The sequence below is a fragment of the Vicugna pacos genome, chromosome 3, assembly GCF_048564905.1.
Source record: "Vicugna pacos chromosome 3, VicPac4, whole genome shotgun sequence".
Classification (NCBI taxonomy): Eukaryota; Metazoa; Chordata; class Mammalia; order Artiodactyla; family Camelidae; genus Vicugna; species Vicugna pacos.
The window spans coordinates 84735940-84755905 of NC_132989.1; the positions used below are offsets into that span (position 1 = coordinate 84735940).

Below are 19966 nucleotides of genomic sequence, written 5' to 3' on the forward strand. Positions count from 1 at the left end.
TTTGCCATAATTGTTTAGGGTAACGTATTATGATCCATATGAATTTATTCTAACATGACAATATATGTTGTTCTGTATTTTTATTTTTAAACAGGCTGGGTTTACTACTGGAATATGTGTCATCATGCTGATGGGCCTTTTAACACTTTATTGCTGCTACAGAGTAGTGAAATCACGAGCTATGATATGTAAGAATTTGCCACAGTAAAAATACATTAGTGATATGGGTATTAATATATAATATGTTTATGTAGAATTTCCTGTTGCAGTAGATCACTAATGTGTACATTTACAAGTGTGTTAACTATCTATTTTGTGCCTAAAGATTTACTTCTCTAATTTATAGCAGTTGGTTGAACTGATCTGTTAATAAATTTAGTTAGTGGTTGCTTTTGAAATTCTGAGAGGCTAGAAGTTCTCTGCAGAATGCATTCACTTTAGTGCTAATTTCCTCTTAAGGGTAATTTTAAAACTCATATTTTAAAAATAAGATCTTTGCCAGAACTAAATTGATAATTCTATGATTCTTACCGGTTAGTGATAACTTGTTCTGTCCTATCCTGCCCAAAAGATCTAAATGTTGGAATCTCCTGAAAGTAGAAATTGTAAATACGAAAATGTGAGCAATATGTCCTTTGTCATGAACTCTCAGAGTTGTACTGACACATTTCTTCCACTCACCTCTATAAATTTTGGATCATTTTAGATTCTTTTAAAGTGGTTTACGACCTAAATAGACATACATTATTTCATTGAATCTTAGCAAGTATGAATCAACAGACCAAGCTTTGCCTCCAATTTTCTTCTGCCTCTACTAAGAAATGGTATATTTTCTCTTAATTGTACTATTTATTCATGTCCCTTTCCCATTATCCACAAGTCCCTTGGTGCTCTTACAGATCTGCTAAATTCTATATATGATATAGGCAGTTAGCCCTTACTTTATTATTTCTTGTCAATTTCTTTCCCATTCAATGTTTGAATGAATTTTACATCATGTTAGTTTGTTTGTATCTGCCTATATTTTCCATTGTAATTTCAGTTTATTATAAAGGATAACCTTTCAGGTTCTGTTTTTACATTGTCTTCCAAATTTTCTGTTATTTAACTTTTAAATTCTTGACTCATTTGAAATTTAAATTGGCATTTCATATGAAGTATGACTCAAGAAAATTTCCTTCATATTGTTATAAGTATAATAAATATTATTGGATAATGTCTTCTGTCCCTTACTTATGATTTTGTCTAGCCTTGGTAATCACTTGTTTTTATTAATTACAAAATTTTTTGATACTACAAATCTACTTCTCATATTATCTCTACTATTGCATTGACCTACATTTTTTTAAAGTATTTGTTCTATAATGTTTTAATTACTGTTATTTCATAATATGGTCTAATATTTGGTAGTGGGATACCCATAATCTTTTGATAAATATTTTGAGTTAATTTGGAGAACACAAATTATGAATATGAAATATATGATTAGCATCTAATTTTATTCTTTCTCTTTCAATTTTCATCCAGCATCAGTGGATACCACTACATGGGAATATCCAGATGTCTGCAGATACTATTTTGGCTCCTTTGGGCAGTGGTCAAGTCTCCTTTTCTCCTTGGTATCTCTTATTGGAGCAATGATAGTTTATTGGGTTCTTATGTCTAATTTTCTTTTTAATACTGGAAAATTTATTTTTAGTAAGTATCCATCATATACTTTAATACAGTTACTTTCAGATACAATAATGTTTTGGTTTCAGCCTTAAATCCTGGATTTGGGATTAATAAAGTAGAAAGTAATATTTGCAATTCTGGAAGATGTACTTGATTCAGTTTGTTTTCTATGATTATGATCTCAAATATAATGTGTATGTTCATTTCCAAAAATTAATTGTTTTAAGCATTTCTTTCAGTCTTTACCACAAAATGTTAGTCTAACGGAAACACTTAGGAAGTTCATTGTTATTTGTTGCTAAAGAATTTGATCTGTAGAATCTCAAGGAAACAAATTTCAGTCACTTATTTTCAAAATATTAAGATCTAAAATTAGGAAACAATAGAATAATGAAATTTACATGGTAAATATATTCCTTACATACCACAGAATTGTTCTTTGCCCAAATCAGCTACTTGAATTGTAAAAGGAGTCAGAAAGTTCTTAGAAATTCATACCAAATACTTTTTATAATATTTTAAAATTGGATAAAGTTTATTTTATATTAAATTAAGAGTCCAAATTTTTTTCCCCACTCATAGGCTTAAAGTTTAATATATGTTTAGCTGGGTTTAAATAAGCCCTGTATATTTAAAAATCTAGATTTACGTGAAAACCAAATTTCAAAATAAATTCTAACATAATTACAATAGCTAATTTCCGTAAGAGCTTTTGAGAGGCAGATGAGTGAGGGGAATAAATTCTATTTTTATTGTATGAAAGATTTTGAAATATTTCAATCTACCAAAAAAATGCAGAGGCTAATATAAATACAAGTGTACCCACTAATGAGTTTTCACGTCTTAACATTTTGCCAAATTTACATTAGTTCTTTATTCTTATAGGCATAATTGAAGCCTCAGTTGTACTCCTCTATTTCATTTTCCTTCTTCCCTAAATTTGATACAAAATATGGTACATACATGGCTTTTGTTCTCTTACTGTATAAACATGTAAGCAACATATAGTATTTATTTTGCATATTTTTAATCTGTATAAATCCTTTTGCAACTTGCTTTTTTTCTGTCATCTTCTTTAATAATACATTGTTCTCGTTCATTTTAACTGCTTTATTCCATAATATAAATGTGCCATGACTTTGTCCATTCTCTTGCTGATACTTGTTTTCAGTTACTTTGCTGTTCAAACGAGACTTTGTTAAACATCATTGTTTGTCTCCTTGGGTTCATGTGGGAGAGTTTCTTCAAACTGTGTACCTATAATACAAATTTCTGAAACAGAATATTCGCATTTTCAACTTTACTAGAAATTACCAAATTGTTCTTTATGATTCTTATACTAGTTACACTCCTGCCAACAGTTTATGAAAATTCCCTTTTTCCACATCCTCATCCACACTTGGTATTATCAAACTTAAATTTTACCTATTGGGATATGGTTTTTGCATTTCATGAAGTGACATTAGACATCTTTTCTTAGTTATATTTGAACATTAGATAGCCTTTTCATATCCTTTACCCATTTTCAAACTATTGGATTGTTGGTCTTTTTCTTATTTATTTATTGGAGCTCTTTGTAAAGTTTGGATACTAATATTTTATTTATTTTTACATGCAAATATCTTCTAGTTAGTAGCTTTACTTTGTATGTGGTAGCTCTGTTGTTCAGAAGTCTTTTTTTTTTTACTTTCCAATTGCTCATTCTTTTCCATTATAATTTATAACTCTTCTATATATATTTTAGAGTCAACTTGTCAAATTCCACAGAAAAATGCCAATCAGAATTTGACTGAAATTATATTGAATTTATCAATCAGTGTACCATAATGTATTAAACACTACCATATTTGATGTCATTAGGATACTGAGTTTAGGGTTTGATTGGAATTGCTTTGGACTTATGAGTGTGGAGAAAATAATATCATTAGGATACTGAGTCTTACTATCCATGGCATGGAATAGTTTTCCATTTATTTCAGTCTTTTAAAATATCTTTTAAATTTTTATCGATAAAGTTCTTGCATATCTTCTTTTTAGAGTTATTTTATTCTCAGTACCTTAATTTTTTTCTTTTTGGTAAAGCAGTTTTAGTTTAATATACAAGCACATTTACTTTTTATTATAGAAAATTTCAAACATGTACAAATAAACAGGACAGTATAAGAAATCCTCACGTTCTTCTCACCGATTTTCAACCATTATCAGCATTCTCCCATTCTTGAATCAGATGATACCAGTGTTTCTCAAATACCAGTGTTTTTTCAGTATTGTCTTAAGAAGGCTGTTTTAGACATTTTTATTTCCTAATTGCCTTCCCATGAAATTTTAATATCACAGATATATTGTATATGCATTTATAAACTATATATGTGTCTGTGTTTTATATGTAAAAAGAGTAAGTTTTTTTTTCATCCCTTATGAGTGAATTTTCCCCCTTAAGTAATATGGTATCCATTGAGAAAACATGATTTATGTACCCACTCCCCACCCCAATTAATATGGTTATTATATATAATAATATATAGATTATATTATTATACAATAATAAATACAGTTCTCTTTTTTAGATTGAATTTATATTCATTGAAGTACACAAATCCTGGCCATACAATTTTGACAGATGGATACATCCATGTAACCCACACCCCACCCACTTCGTGAAACATTTCCATCTTCCCAGAAAGTAGTGATGCATTTTTTAATTATAAAAAATTCAGATTATTTGTTGCTGTTATAAAGAAACCTAATTCATTTTTTAACATCTTTATCTTGAATCTAGGAAACATGTTGAACTCTCATTGATTATAATTATGTAGATTCACTTTGAATTTTCTATGTAGATAGTTATGTCATCCATGAATAATGAAAATTTCTTTTTATCTAGTTACTATTTTTAAATGATTCACATGTATATACACACATATTTAGTATATACATACACACATATTTATACAGACACATACACCATATATATATGTTTATATATGCACATATACATATTTATCTTTTTTAAACTGAAGTTGTATAGATACAGTGCTGAAAGACATCCTTACATTGTTTCTGAGGAAATCTAATGTTTTACCATTAAATTTTATGTTAGTTGTGGGATATTGGTTGTATCCTTTAATAATTTTAAGATGTTCCAGCCTGTTGTTTTCTAAAGAATTTTTATTAATGTATGCTGGATTTTATCAAATATTTAATCTACATCTCTTGAAATGATTGTAAAGCTTTTCTCCTTTAAATTGTTAATATGGTGAATTAAATGAATACATTTTGTAGTGTTTAAATCATTCTTATATTCTGGGATAAACTTAATTTATAAGTCATGATGCATATTTTAAAATTTCTTCCTGGATTCAGTTTACTCTGTGGGTGAGTGGGGCTCATATTTTATTTAGAACTTTTGTGTCTTTTCATAAGAGATACTGACCTAGAATTTTTCTTTTCCTACTGTCCTTGTTGAGCCTTGGTGTATTAGGGCTGCTGTAACAAATTACCGTAAACTGTTTGGCTTAAAACAAGAGAAATTTATTTTCCCACAGTCCTGGAAACTGGAAGTCCAAAATCAAAGTGTCTGTGGAGCTCACTGCTCCCTCTGAAGCCTTTAGGGAAGAAACCTTCCTTGCCTCTTCCTAGTTTCTGGTGGCTGGCAATCTTTGGCATTCCTTGACTTGTAACTGTGTGTGTCTTCACTGGCCATCTCCTCTCAGTGTCTTTTTTTCCTGTTCTTATTAAGGACACCATTCACTGAATTTAGGGCCTACCCTAATCCAGTATAATCTAATCTTAACTGATTATATTTGCAAAGACTGTTTCCAAATAAGGCCACATTCTAAGGTTCCTGATGGACATGGATTTGGGGAGAACACATTATACTTGGTGTAAAGGTTTTACTAGCCTTATGTAAGTCTTTGGCATCAGGAATTATATAAAGATTCATAACTTCCAATTTTAAATCACTAATAACCCTTGAAGATACTGTAAAAACCTAGAGAACTAGACTACTTCTTTAATTCTATCTTGAGAAACATACAACGGAGGTGAATGATTCATGTATTGAACTTACTTTATGACCTTTAAATCTAATCCAACATTTTTTACTATCTTATTTAACTTTTACATCACTGTTATGAATGCTTACTAAGGGTACAAAAGGTTAACATCAAACAGGATAAAGTAAATTCCCTCAGGCAAGTAAGAAAACATTCTTTACCCATTCTCTTATTCACTGTAGAATATGAATGCTCAGGTATCTGCATATACTTTTTATTTTGCTATAAGTGTAACTTAGTGGTGCTTGTGAGCAATAATTACTATATAGCCTTCAGTTTATAAAAGCATGGCCTATACTTTGTGAAAACTTTAAGTATTTTCCAGATAAATTCAACTGGTATAATTGTTGGCTTTCCCCCCTTTACAGACTTTAGAACAGTACTATGTAAGACATTTATATAAATTAGTGTGAGTATGGGGGGGGGTTATATACATTATCTTTATCCCAGGGATTTTAACTAAATTCAGCCTTGTAGATTTTTTTTATATCTTCAATTGTGTAAAAAATTTTCACAGTGAGACTGTGACACCAGTAACATCATCCCTATAAGTCAAAAATCTGCAGAAGGTAAAGCTATGTTAACAATGAAGTAATCTTGGTTCAGTGTACTAGATAATGTTACCACACATTAGTCTTAAAAGATTTTTATAGATAAAAGACTTTAGAGGATCTTAGCATCTTTCACTCAGTATTAAACTATATGTTCCCCTTAACTTTTAGATTTTATTCATCACATTAATGACACAGACGCTATACTGAGTACCAATGATAGCAACCCTGGTAAGTAGTTTGGAATTGAAAGTTTGGCTTGTTTCTTTATTCACCATCTTGCTTCAAAGAGAATTTAAGGTAGAATATCATTTTATTTTAGGTAGATAACCAGCACAAAATCATTATCTTTACATTAAGCCACTAAGTTGTTAGCAGTCAGTATGTAAAAAACAAAACAAAACTCCACAAAAGTTTGTATTAATGTGAGCTAAACAATATTTAGTTCATATTATACAATTCACAATTATAGCTCACATCTATAGTATCCATATTTGCCTATGAATGATCAGTACATATTTTCAAGGACCTCTATCACTGCTAATTGTTTTGGAAGTCTAGAAGCATAGTTCTTAGTTTGTTAACTTAGTTTTTGACATTTATTGTTTTAGTTACTAATATTTAAGGTATACAAATCTTTGTCCTAAATTTCCTAATAATGAACCAAACTTATTAAACATGGAAAAATAAATTGAAAATATGACCCAAAACAGTCTTAATTTCTTAGAAAAGTTTCCTTTAATTAATTTGTTAAAAATAAACTTTCGTGCCTATGGGTTTATCCAACATGGCAGTCACAGAAAAAGTGGATGGAAGAGCTAATGTAACCTTAACAGTCATACTGTTAACCTTGAACATCACCTAAAGCTTTTATGTATTTATGTTTCAGAGATACTGAATTGATATCATTTTGATGGAGGTACACATTGATCACTAAGGGGACAGTTCATTCAATATGTATTTATTAAGCCTATTGTGTGTCACGAACTGTCCTAGGCTCTGGAATACAACAAATAGATAAAGAGTCTCACCTCTCATGAAGCATATATTCCAATATTTGCTATTCAGTGTCTTACTTTACCTCTTAATTGAACTGATAAACCTGTCATTTGAAAATTAGTGAAGTACTAGCTTTTATTTTTGTGAACACACACACACACACACACCTTTGAATAATTATACTAAAATGTTTTATACTTGTCTTAAAAGAAACATTCATTTTACTATTGCTGTTATGATATCAGTTGATGAAACTAGTTTATTAATATCTAATGGGATTTCTTCAGTAGAGAGTCAGTTGATTGTTGAGTTCATGAATATCACAGCCACACTGATAACTTGGAGAGCACCATCAGCAAAGTCAGTTTACTTTGCATAGTGTTATGTTGATACTAGCACTTCTTGATTCTTCTGTTTATTTTGAACAATGGGTTAAATAGAGTATGAAACAGTCCTTCCTTGTTGTTGTGTTTTGTTTTTTTCTTAGGGTTTGTTAAGATTACTTTTAGCACTAATATTCTATGAAGTGTTCCTTTTTTTTATTGAGTTATAGTCAATTTACAATGTTGTGTCAAATTCCAGTGTAGAGCACAATTTTTCAGTTATACATGAACATACATATATTCATTTTCACATTTTTTTCCACTGTGAGTCCTTCCTTGTTAATATAAAAAATTACAGCTGACATTGATGGGATACTTACTGGGTACAGGCATTGTTCTAAATGTTTTACAGCAGCTCAATATGGTAGATACTGTTCTCTCCATTTTCTAGGTACAGAAACCAAGGCACAGGGAAGTTAGTGACTTACCTAAGGTTACATAAACATTCAGTGAGAGAGCTGAGATTCTTTATTCAGTCAGTTTACTTCCATAGCCTGTGTCCTTTACCACTGTAATAATTAGCACAAGAAAAATTCAAGTTAATTTACTTCTGTTCGGAGCATAGAATAAAAAAGTACATGTTAAAATGCTGACAAAGAAAGAAAGAAAATTAAGTGTTTGGCTTTGTGGCATGCCAAATAATGGATAGAGAATAAAATTTAGAGCAGAACTTACAGTGGCTATCACTCTCTCTTTGACTAGTGATGAGTGTGATTGTTGCTCAGCATTTTTCATTAACATTAAGCATTCTTTACAAAGAGCCGATTACTAGCAAAAGTACCATTATCAAACTAGAAACACAGTGAGAATGATTTGTATTCTTTCTGCTAACAGAAGAAATTGCCACTTGTAGATCAGTGTTTAGAAAAATATATTTTACTCACTTCCCAGTTGTCTGGACTCTTGATTTCTTGAGCTGCTATAAGCTATGATAAAAATCCAGGAGAATTACTCTGGATTGCTAGAATTCAAGATTCTTAAGCTTACTATAAGCAATAATTGGGTTTTGGCAGTACCATGGCAGTTATTTCAGTGATGTCCGCTTTTTATTCCAAACCCATAGGTTTTATTTATTATTAGGAGAAACCTCTTCTTTGGCCTTTGTATGAGTACAACAATTACCCTGAATGATATTTCTTATATTATTGTATAAATAAGATCAAATATCATCCAACCCAATATTTTCTCTCTGGCAATGAAATCAAAGGATATTTGGTGGGATAACTATAGTTTCCAGTAGAGATTAAGGATATACCTCAAAATTTTCCAACATCCTCCTACCATTAATTATTTATAGGTAAAAGATTCCAAATATATCTAAATATAACCCTCTATTTTTTTTTCCAGAAAGGAGAAACTTAGTATTCATGGTAAAAACTGATGTTGGTAGAGCAAGTGTCAGTCTCAAGGGTAGTCATTTTCTGCTCTTTGTGGTCTACTCTAATCTGATACTTTCCTATTGCAGTGATTTGTCCAAGTGCCAGGAACAGTGACCATCCTGACAATGACTCTATGGTTTTCTACGCCAATGACACGGAAATCCAACAGTTTGAAAAATGGTGGAATAAATCCAAGACAGTGCCCTTTTACCTTATAGGGCTCCTCCTGCCACTGCTTAATTTCAAATCTCCTTCATTTTTTTCAAAATTTAATATCCTAGGTAAGCTGAAGCACTGTGTTATAGAACCTCTATGTAGTAGAATGCATGCTGGATTCTGTGGAAATATGATCTGACTAGGGAAATAATTACCTTCCAGGCCTGTTCATCTATGTTTAATTTATTCATTCATATGTTACCTTGCTTTTTGGTTTTCTTTATGGAGTTTGGCACAGAGAAAAATGTAGATGACTATTTCAAGTCCAATCCCTTTCTTACAATGAATTGTTGGGATTCCCATTCTTCCCTTACTGAACAATTATTCCTCATTTCCTCTAAGAGTACAACTTAAAAAAAGTAGACTAAGATTCCAGGAAGAGAGATCCAAAGTGGATATTTCCAATTCTAAGGGTTGGAAATATTTGAACTTAATAAGGAAGGTTATGGATTATTTTCCCCCACAGTTTGTATTTAAGAGTATAGCACAGAATTATCACTTGACTTTCAATCTGAGATATCATTCTCTAGGGCAGATTCTTTAGGCTTATTATGCTTTTGCTCTCTTCCTCAGTGCTTTTTCTTTCTTGGAACACTGTTACCTCCTTAAAGGAACAGACTTCTTTTTGTGAGACCAATTTTTCAGAAATTTCTGAAATCACAGAATAAATTTCAGAAATTGCTGAATCACTAAAGGAATGTTTTATCTTCTTTTATAACGCTGAACCTTAAGATGACAAAAGGAACCCCCAGCGAAAGCTCAGATCTGGTTAACTAAAGCCTAGGATATCATTCATAAAGAACTGATAACCCCAAATAGACCTTAGGATTTCCCCTCCTCCCTATAGATCTGATCTGGTAGGCAGCCTAGAGTACAAAATAATTGGGTTACTCATCACATCAAGGAGACGACTTTTGGGTTTTCAGAAGACCAAAGGAAGAGGTAAGTGTATTTCTCTGTACCTACGTCTCACAACAGAATTCACTATAAGACAACCACAGACACACACAGAAAATGAAGAATTGTGATTATATAAGCTTTGGCCTCTTGTTTTCATCCTTTCTGAATCAGCTAACCTCCAAACCCACAGTAGAGCTTATAAAGCTCATTTGTGGTTTCCTGATTTGCTTGCCAACTTTCCTATGGAACAGATCTTTAAAAGTTAGCGTATAAACTTACAGAAGAATTTGCTCAATTGGGCAGAACAATCACTAGACTTCTAACCAGCTTGATTATCCTCTGCCTCCTTGAGGATATTCTGCTTTCCCCTTTTTTCTTGATACTTTCCCTTTTAAAAGTACTTACAGCTTCTTTAGAGAAATTAGCATCTAATTCCTCTAGAAACCTTCCTGGATTTCTTGACTCTACTCCATAATGACTGGACTTAATTCCTTAAATCCTCTAACTTCCAGACTACTAAAAAACTCTGAAATTCTGAGTGCACACTTTATCCTGTGTATAAATAGCTGTGAATGGCATCTGTAATCTTTCCATCTAGCAAATGGTACTACCCAATCAAAACCTCATCTGGGTACTAGATCAGATTGCTCATGGATTATTTGGCTTATTATTGCTTTTCCCAAGTAAGTTTATGATCCACATTCACTACTTTTCTTTCTGTCCTCTTACACTAAGTGTTGTGACAGACTTTTCCAACTTACTGACTATTTCTAATACTTCCAATACAAAGAATAAGAGACAGTTTCATGTTGGGTTTTTTCTCTCGTATATAACCTTACCATTTTTAATGGATGTATCCAACATGAAACTTAGCTCATAAATCAGGCAGTTTTGCATTCAGCAATACATGAGCTACTTTCATCTAGTTCTTCTTAGGCCTACTGCGTAAAGTTTTGCTTTGATTTCTGGTAGCTCGCATAGCTTGTTTCTGTTTTTTAGATTTCACTTGGGTTTTAGTGGGCATAGCCAATTAAGGTAATAATTTTCCAAACTTCTCTGAGAATGGAGAAACAAAGCTTGATTGTAAAATAGTCTGTAAAGCATACAAAGATGATAAATGGTTTCTGAATTTTTTCCTCACAGGCACAGTGTCCGTTCTCTATTTGATTTTTCTTGTTACCTTGAAGGCTATTCGCTTGGGATTTCATTTGGAGTTTCATTGGTTTATGCCAACAGAATTTTTTGTCGCAGGTGAGCTATTTTGGCCAAATAAAGAATTAATAAATTACAATAATGCGATCTTAAGTTAACTATTGTTACTATAAAACAAGTAATGGTACTTTTTGTGGTAAGCATTTTTATTAATGCTATTAAGCTAAAAACAGGAGTACAGTTGAAAATACACTGATTTTTTTGCAGTTAGGGATAACCAGGGCCCTTTGTTATTTCTACTTGAGAGTTGAAGTTCATTGAAGTTAACGATGCAGCTGAAAAATCAGGAACTCATTCTCTAGACTTCTGAGAAAACATACCCCTAGAATTTCATAGACTTAGAACATAGTCAGTGATAAATATATGTGGAGAATATAGCTAATTAACATCATCATTCACCTTGTGGGTTTTTTTTTTAATATTGCTGGTTTTCAGGCTAATTAAGATAGTGATTATTAAGTGTTCCCTTCCTCCTTTTTTTGCTGTAACTTGGCAATATATTAAGTTTCACCTAGATTTAGAGGATTTTGGACATGATAGAAGCACCATGGAGTAATGAATGGATAATGCTAAATGAGGAGACAGACTGGAAAATGAAATGACTATTATGCTTGTGTCTTAAAAACTAATAAGGAGAAAGTAATACAAAATTCTGTTGTTGGTTTAGAGTGACTGCTTTCTTTCCATTTTTCAACTGTTGATTCTAGCAGTCTAGCATCTCAAGTCTCTATTCAGTATCTGATGATACTCTCTAAAGTCTGTAATTATAGTTGTCTACACTCCTTTTGTTTTTTTCATTACAACATTCCTGAGTTTTCCAGGTGTGTTAAGTCGGTGATCATTGGAAGTTGTTGTTTATATTACCATGATTACTTATTTTCAGATCATCTGGATGTATCAGCTTTGATTTTTTTTTATTTCTATTAGAAGCCCACAAAGACTAAAAAGTCAGTGTAATTCAGAATAAAGGAAGTACTGGGGCTTGAAAGACATACTTCTTTCCCAGATTGTATTTAAAATTAGACACTGATGAAAATGGCAACTTTAAGCTAGTTCTTCCATTGATTAATAAAAATAGTCTAGAAAATTATTTTCTAAAAGTAGATCTATACTGATTTATAATGAGTCTTAGTGATAAAAGTTTATGATAATCATAGGACATTAAGAGATAAATATGAGGGAAAGGGAGAGTATAAATAGTTATTTAGGAGATGGAAAAGAGAACATATTTAAATAGATACCAAGCCATTTATTTCACTTTACTTCATTTCTAAATGACATGAGGGGAGAATCATGAGGACTAAAAGGGGTTTGTATAAATATTTATGGTCCTGAAATTAATTACTTTATTGTGATTGAAGACTTTCTCAAGAATGAAAATGTGTCATAAATCTTTTTCAGTAAAGGCTAATTAAAAATCAGCGAATTTTGGAGGGTGTGAATCCTTATAATCCTGATGAAAAATTCTCATAAAACTTGCAGTTCTAATTGTATCTTTATGCATTCTTGTTTCTAAAAATTTATTTTTCAGTTCAGTAGATCCCATCACCATTCCTCCCAGGTAATTGGAAAAATAATGAGAAAAATATCTACTCATGTATTTCACTTTATCTTTTCCTGCCTACTCAAGGACTTTACTTTTGCAATTATCCTTTCTTTATCCTTAATCATGTATGATCAGATTTTTCCTACTGAATTATTTCTACCAGTATACAAACCTATCTCCTAATCTAAAAACAAAAAAACTCATATGACCCTTGTTTTCCCCTCTAGCTTTTGCTTCCTTTTAAAGAAAAACTGTCCGAGAGAGTTGTCTGTGTTCGCTGTCTCCACTTCCTCCATTTTGTCTTGAACTCACTTCTGTTAGGCTTTTGCCCTAATCACTCCACTGGTGGCCAGTTACTCCATCTTGCTAAATTCAATGACCAAATCTCATGCCTCTTCTTACTCAACCTATCAGCAGCATGGAGCACATTTGGTCACTCCTTCCATCTTAAAACAGTTTTTACTTAACTTCTAAAACCCCATTCTCTCTTGATTCTTCTACGTAACTGTTCCTTCTCTTACTTCTGACCAGTAAATGATAGAGTCATCTGGGGTTTACTCAGACCACTCTCTACCTTTATCCCCTAAATAATGTCACTTATATATTGTCTATATGGTGACTAGTCCCAATTTTTTATCTCTAGCCCAGATCTTGCCACTGAACTCCATACTCATATATCTCATTGCTCCTTCTACATCTCCACTTGGATGTCCACCGGGTATCTCAAACTTAAATTTACAAAAATCAAATACTTGTTTTCTTCCACATTCACCTCCATCCCATCAACCAGCTTAACCTATTCTTCTCCCAGGCTTCTCTATCTCAGAAAATGGTAGTTCCAATTTACCACTTGCTCAGGCCAAACACTTTGGAGTCATATTTGATTGTTCTTTTTTTTTTTTTTCACCTCGTGTATCTGCAAAGCATGGTGGCTGTACTTTCAAAATGAATTGACAGACTACTTCTTACCATTTCCACCAAAAAGCACTATGTCGAGCTCCTAATCTCACCTGGATTATTGTGGTAGCTCCATAACTAATCTCACTGTGTCCACTTTGTCTCCCCATCCATGTTCTGTTCTACACCTAACAGATGGAGTGATGTTTTTAAAACATAACCTTTAAAAGACTCTAATGGTCCCATCTCATTTGGAATTAAGGCAAGTCTTTATCATAGTTTTCAGGCCCTGTATGATCTGATTCCTGGCTTCCTCTCTGATTTCATCCCCTATTACTTTCCCATTTATTCAGTCTACTCCAGCCACATTGTCTTCCTTGCTGTTCCAGAAAAAAGCCAAGCACACTCATATCTCAGAATCTTTGCACTTAGTATTTTCTGTGGAGGAAATGTCATTGTCTTCTTCTCAGTTATCTACGTGGTTGGTATTGTTAGAGAGGTCTTCCCTGACTTCCTTCCTTCCTCACCCCTTCTTCTTGTGCCTTATTTTCTTTAGAGCTCTCATCACTACCATATCTCATGTGCAAGTATCCCTCTAAACCTATTAAGTTCCTGCTTCTGACAATGAATTCAAATATTGAGGCATATCTATTATTATAATCCACTTGGTTCCTGAATTTCAGACAGAAAGTAGCACAAGTTAAGATGACAAAGGATTTATCTAAAAATGTTTCTGAATCTATTTTGGTTCTTGAATTCAGATAGTGAAAGTTTAGATGGTAAGGAACACCTGTATCTTTTTGTTTGTTTGTTTTAACCTATGTGTCTGTCTCCCTTAACTAGAATGTTAGCATTCTGAGAAAATAAATCTTTGTTTTTGTTTTTTTATACTTTTCTATTACTGTTTATCCCCAAGACCTATAAAACTTCTGGCATATAGTGAGTGCTCAATAAATAACCATTAAATGAATAAATGCTTATATCTCCTCCCTCCTAAATCCCATTAAACCAAGAATATAGAAAGAAATGTAAAAAAAAAAACACAAAGAATCTATAGAAGAGACAGTGGCAAAGAGACAGCAGCAGATTTTTAGAAGCTAGAAAACTGATACATGGTTGGTAACTGACAGCAAAGCAGAGAAAGCTGAAATATAAGTTTCTGTAGAGAGGAGGTCAGTTTGAACTACACAATCCTTGAAAACCTCAGCATTTGGAGACATTTGGGTAACTCAGAAAGCAAGGGTAAGGAGAAAGGCTTAAAATGGGAGAATTCCTTGAAAGTTTACATCAGGAATAATTAGATATAAGCCGTCCCCTTTTCCTCTTCAACCTACTGAGACATAGAAGAAACTAAATCAGACAGGCTCTGGACTTGGGTTTGCCAAGCACAACAAAAGGGTAGGAATAAACTCTAGTCTGAAAATGGGTTAAGTGGAAGCATATATGCTGAATGATGAGACCATACGCCCACCCTATGCCCCTCCAATTCTCTTTTCTTTACTCCTTGGCTCCTGGAGTGCTGACAGCATAGGGTAATAGAGGATTCTCCTCAGGAGAAACTGATAAGCCCAAGAGGAAAGACCCAAAGTCTCGGATATTTGGATTCTACCAAAGAAATGGCAGGTACCTTGCTTGTATCCAACCATTTTGATGTCTACTAAATATGCATTGTTTTAGTACTTCACTTTTAAATATAAACAGACAAAGATCACTTGTGGATATTTGTGGAAAGCCTCTTATATAAAAATAAAACAAGAGAGATTAAAAAGGAACTTAAAGGGAAAAGAATAAGAGGGAACAAAAGCAAAATTCTAGACATTACATCCTCAGAGTGACAAAAGGTAGTGATATATCCATGAAATGATATTTGGATGCAAAGAAAGAAAGGAAAGAAGGGGAGAGTTTGGTCTAGGATGTAATGTAATAGAAATTAGGAATTCAAAGAAAATTTGGAAGATAAAGCTAACTTCCCAAAAAGTAGAGTTGAAATTATGGATGGATGGATGGATGGATGGATGGTTGGAAAGAAGAAAGAGAAGGAGGGAGGGAGGAAGAGAAGATGGGAAGGAGGTAGGAAAAATAGGAAAGATAAGAAAATTAAAGAATTAATCCAGGTGGTCCAATATTCAGCTGAAAATAGTTCCATAAAGAAGAAAATGAAGGTGAGGAAATTATCAAATTTCCCCAGAACTGAAGAACATATATTTCTAGATATAAGGACCCAAAGTGCCCAGGCATGAATGAGTCCCACACCAAAATATATCATCATAAAATGTTAGAACACCAGGGAAAAAGAAAAGAGCTTTCTGGGGGAAGGACAGATCTGTACAAAAAGTCTGGCATCAGAATAGTATCAGACTTTTTAACAACTCTGAAAACTAGAAGACAATAGAAGTGTCATCGAAGGTCTCAGAATAAGTTACTTTAACCTAAAACTCTTAATCCCACCATACTCTCATTCAAGTGTTAGAGTACAATAAAGAAACTTTCAGAAAGTAAAGTCTCACAAAATTTTACCTTCCATGCACTCTTTCTCAGGAAAAAACTACAAAATGCCTCCACCAAAAAGAAGCAGTAAATCAAGAAATTCCCAGAATAATGGTGAAGGGAAATCCTAGGATACAGCTGTACAGCAGGCCTAGCAAGCAACCAGCCCAGACAACAGCAGGTAGACAGATGGCCCCAGGAGGCATTTCCTCCAAGAAAAAAATTAAATGAAAAAGATTATTTGATATGTTGTATGGATGAAATTTTTTCCATTCTTTTGGAGAGTTTGGGAAGAATTAGTGTTAACTGGAAAATTAGGCAACCAAAAAGGAAAAAGTCAGTTATTACCTCCAATAAAGCAGGTCAACAAAAGTGTATTTATATAAGAAAGAAAGATGTAATAATATATTCTGTGGCTTAATGATGAATAATACATAATAATCATAAAAAATAAAACATTGAATATTGATTCTGAAAAATCAAAATTATGGTTGTATTGGGATTGGAGATGGGAAACTTAGGGGTGGTAGTGATATAAAAGTTTCTGCAACCAGAAAAAAATAATTTTCTAACCACATACACTTTAAATAGTTTTGGGGGGAAGAGTATATCTCAGTCCTGGGTTCAATCCCCAGTACCTCCACTAAAAAATAAATAAACTTAATTACCTACCCTCACTCAAAAAAAAAGCTTAAATAGTTTTGTTATTCGCTTTTCATTAAGAATAAACTACATTTTACCCCTCACTCAGTACTTTATAATGCCTCCAAATGTAATGGAATTTCTCTTGTTTTACTTTTTATGTATATGCCCCACATTTTTTTTGTTTTTGCTTTTGAACTTTTTATTGAAGTAAAATGTGCATATACAAAAATGCACAACTCATAAGTGTATAGCTTGATTAATTTTCACAAACTGAACACACTAGATACCCAGCACCCAGATCAAAAACAGAAATTATTAGCACTCCAGCAATCCCTCTCATTCTCACTACCAGTCGCTATGCTGTCTCCCTGCAAAGATAACCACTGTTCTAAATTCAAATGCCAAAAGTTAATTTTGTCTGTTTTTTGACTGAATATAAATAGAATATACAGTATGTATTCTTTTGTGTCTGGTTTCTTCAATCACCATTATATTGTGATATTGAGCCGTATTTTTGTGTGTATTCATAGTTTATTCATTCTCATTGGCATTTCATTGTATAACTATACCACAGTTTGTCTTTTACTGTTAAGGGACATTGAAATAGTCTCTAGTTTTTGACTGTTATGTTTAGTGTGGCACTCTTCATTCTCATATGTATCTTTTGGTGAACATATGGCTGCTTTCTCTTGAGTATAAACCTAGGAGTGGAATTGGAATTGCTAGGTCAAAGGGTATGCATGTATTCTGCTTTAGTAGGTACTGCCAAACAGCTCTCCAGAATGGTTATACCAATTTTCTTTCCCACCAGCAGTGTTTGAAAGTTCTAATTGCTCCATGTCTTCACCAACACTTCTATTTTCCATCTGTTTCATCTAGCTTTCCTGGTGGGTATGTAGTGGTATGTAGTTTTAACTTGCATTTCCAAGATGGCTAATAAAGTTAACACCTTTTTATATGTGAATTTGCAGTTTGAATTTCCTCTTTTGTCAAGTGCCTCTTCAAGTCTTTTGCCCACTTTTATGTCTGTTTTATTCTTATTGATTTATAGGAGTTGTTTATACATTCTATGCATGTCCTTTGTCAGATTAATGTATTCAATTATTTTCTCCCTCTCTTCTTCCTTCCTTCCTTAATAAAATAAGCAGTCTGAGAATGATTGAAGGTTTGGGGTTTCTTTAAAACCACTTTGTGAAGGAATCCATCTTCTTTAATTTACTACACATTGATTATGATGTAAATGGGTTCTTTAAAAGGCATATTTTCCACACAAAAACTTGTACGTGAATGTTCTTAGCAGCAATATTCATAATAGCCAAAAAGTGGAAACAGTACAAATACCCATCACTGATGAATAGATATGTGTGGTATAGCCATACAATGGAAAATCATTTGGCAATAGAAAGGAGTAAAGTATTGTGATGGTTGCACAACTCTGTGAATATACTAAAAATTCTTTAATTGTGCACTTTAAATGGGTGAAATTATGTGAATTATATCCTAATAAAGCTATTAAAAATAATCTTAGGTTTTCAAGAAACTCACTGAAAAAGACAGTTTTTGTTGGTTAATGGGAAAAAGCTGGGTGTTTAATTTGACAAGTTAGAAACAACAGTGGTTTCAACTGCCTTAATTAGAAAATAATCAACTAACAAGTTGCTTCAGGAGGCATTGGAGAGGTAATAGATGTTGATTGCTCTAAAAGACAGGAGAGATCAGCTAAATTGAAGAGAGCTTATTGAAAACTAATAAATCTTAGCAAAAAGCAAAATCATTTAAACAGTTTAAAATAGAATGTTGACCACTTCTGGGTCTGAGAGTCCTTTATTCTGAAAATAAATGAATGCCTTTGATTATGTGTCATACATTGTCCAAAAAGACATGGCCTGCTGCCTCCTGGGAGCTTACAGTTGAGCAGTCAGACCACATTGGGAATTAATGATCGTAGTACAAAGATGCAAGAGACATAGTATAGTAGTATAGAGAAATTACATGTAAATTAGGAATCAAGAGGAGGATTCTAAATAGGGAATGTTTTAAGACCAAAAGGAGTTATTTAAATGAAGGATTGGAGGAAGGGGCTTATACCAAGTCAAGGAGTCAACCTGTTTAAGTAACAATTAAGGTCTGAGAATGCATGAACCCATTTAGGAAATTACAGTTTGGATGGCCGAAGTGAAAGAGTACTTGTTGGGGAAGTAATAAGAGATAAGGATAAAGCGGCAAAGGCCAGATCATGAAGAGCATTCTATTCCAAGCTAAAAATAACTCTAGTTGGCTATAAGACTCTCCTTCCCTTTATTTGGGGTTGGATGAACTAAGAGATAGGCTTCTATGTCTTTAGGTCAGTAGGGTAATGGAAGAATAGTCCTATAATTCCCTGCCTAAAAATAGAATTCATAATGTAGCTGCTGTAGTCAAATACCAAAACAAACAAGCCCCAAAAAGTTAAGCTGAGGTCAGAGGCGCTATAGCCTCATTATTCGCTCTCTGAATCAACAGGATATGTAGAAAAGCAATGATGGTGAAAACACTGACATAACCATGGGATAAAGCCGAAGTATTGCTGAGATGATCATTCAGCTGGGAGATGACTGATCCTGTGCTCAGATACCATCTCACTGCCTGCTATCTTAAACCACTTCCAATACCAACTCTGTCAGTTCAAGTTCTCCAGTAAGCAGACATCAAAATGGAGTTAGATGTGCAAGAGATTAATTGATGGAGCACTTATTAAAAGGAGAGTGCGAGCAGGAGTCAGTTGCTACATCAGACCACATTGTAGCTCAGATCTGGAAGGAGAGAAGGAGGGAAGGACAATTGGGTAGGAACAGATTCAGAATGTCATAGCCAACCCAATGTGAGCTCTGTCAAAGACTGCCTGCAGAGGAGGCCAGGGTTGGGCAAAAGTGATCAGGCCCTAGTACTCTGCTTTGCTCGGTCATTGGCTAGCGGCTGCCCAGCAAGCGTGTGACTTCTGCTTGATTAAATCTGCAGATCCCAAAGAGGCTGCAGCTGAAGG

General features: G+C 33.2%; 1 protein-coding gene across 10 annotated transcripts in view; it reads left to right on the top strand.

Moving 5' to 3' along the window:
• The window catches only part of SLC38A9 (solute carrier family 38 member 9), a 79747-nt gene that overhangs the window by 41009 nt on the left and 18772 nt on the right, over positions 1-19966 (top strand). For all 10 annotated transcript variants that reach the window (XR_004188966.2, XM_006206001.4, XM_072958690.1 and 7 more), the window contains 5 exons: positions 95-188; positions 1528-1698; positions 6452-6511; positions 9128-9322; positions 11301-11408. Coding sequence is in view for 9 of the 10 variants with exons in the window: in XM_006206001.4 (XP_006206063.2) it covers positions 95-188; positions 1528-1698; positions 6452-6511; positions 9128-9322; positions 11301-11408 (628 nt within the window). In the remaining variant the exon portion in view is untranslated. The remainder of the gene's footprint in view (positions 1-94; positions 189-1527; positions 1699-6451; positions 6512-9127; positions 9323-11300; positions 11409-19966) is intronic.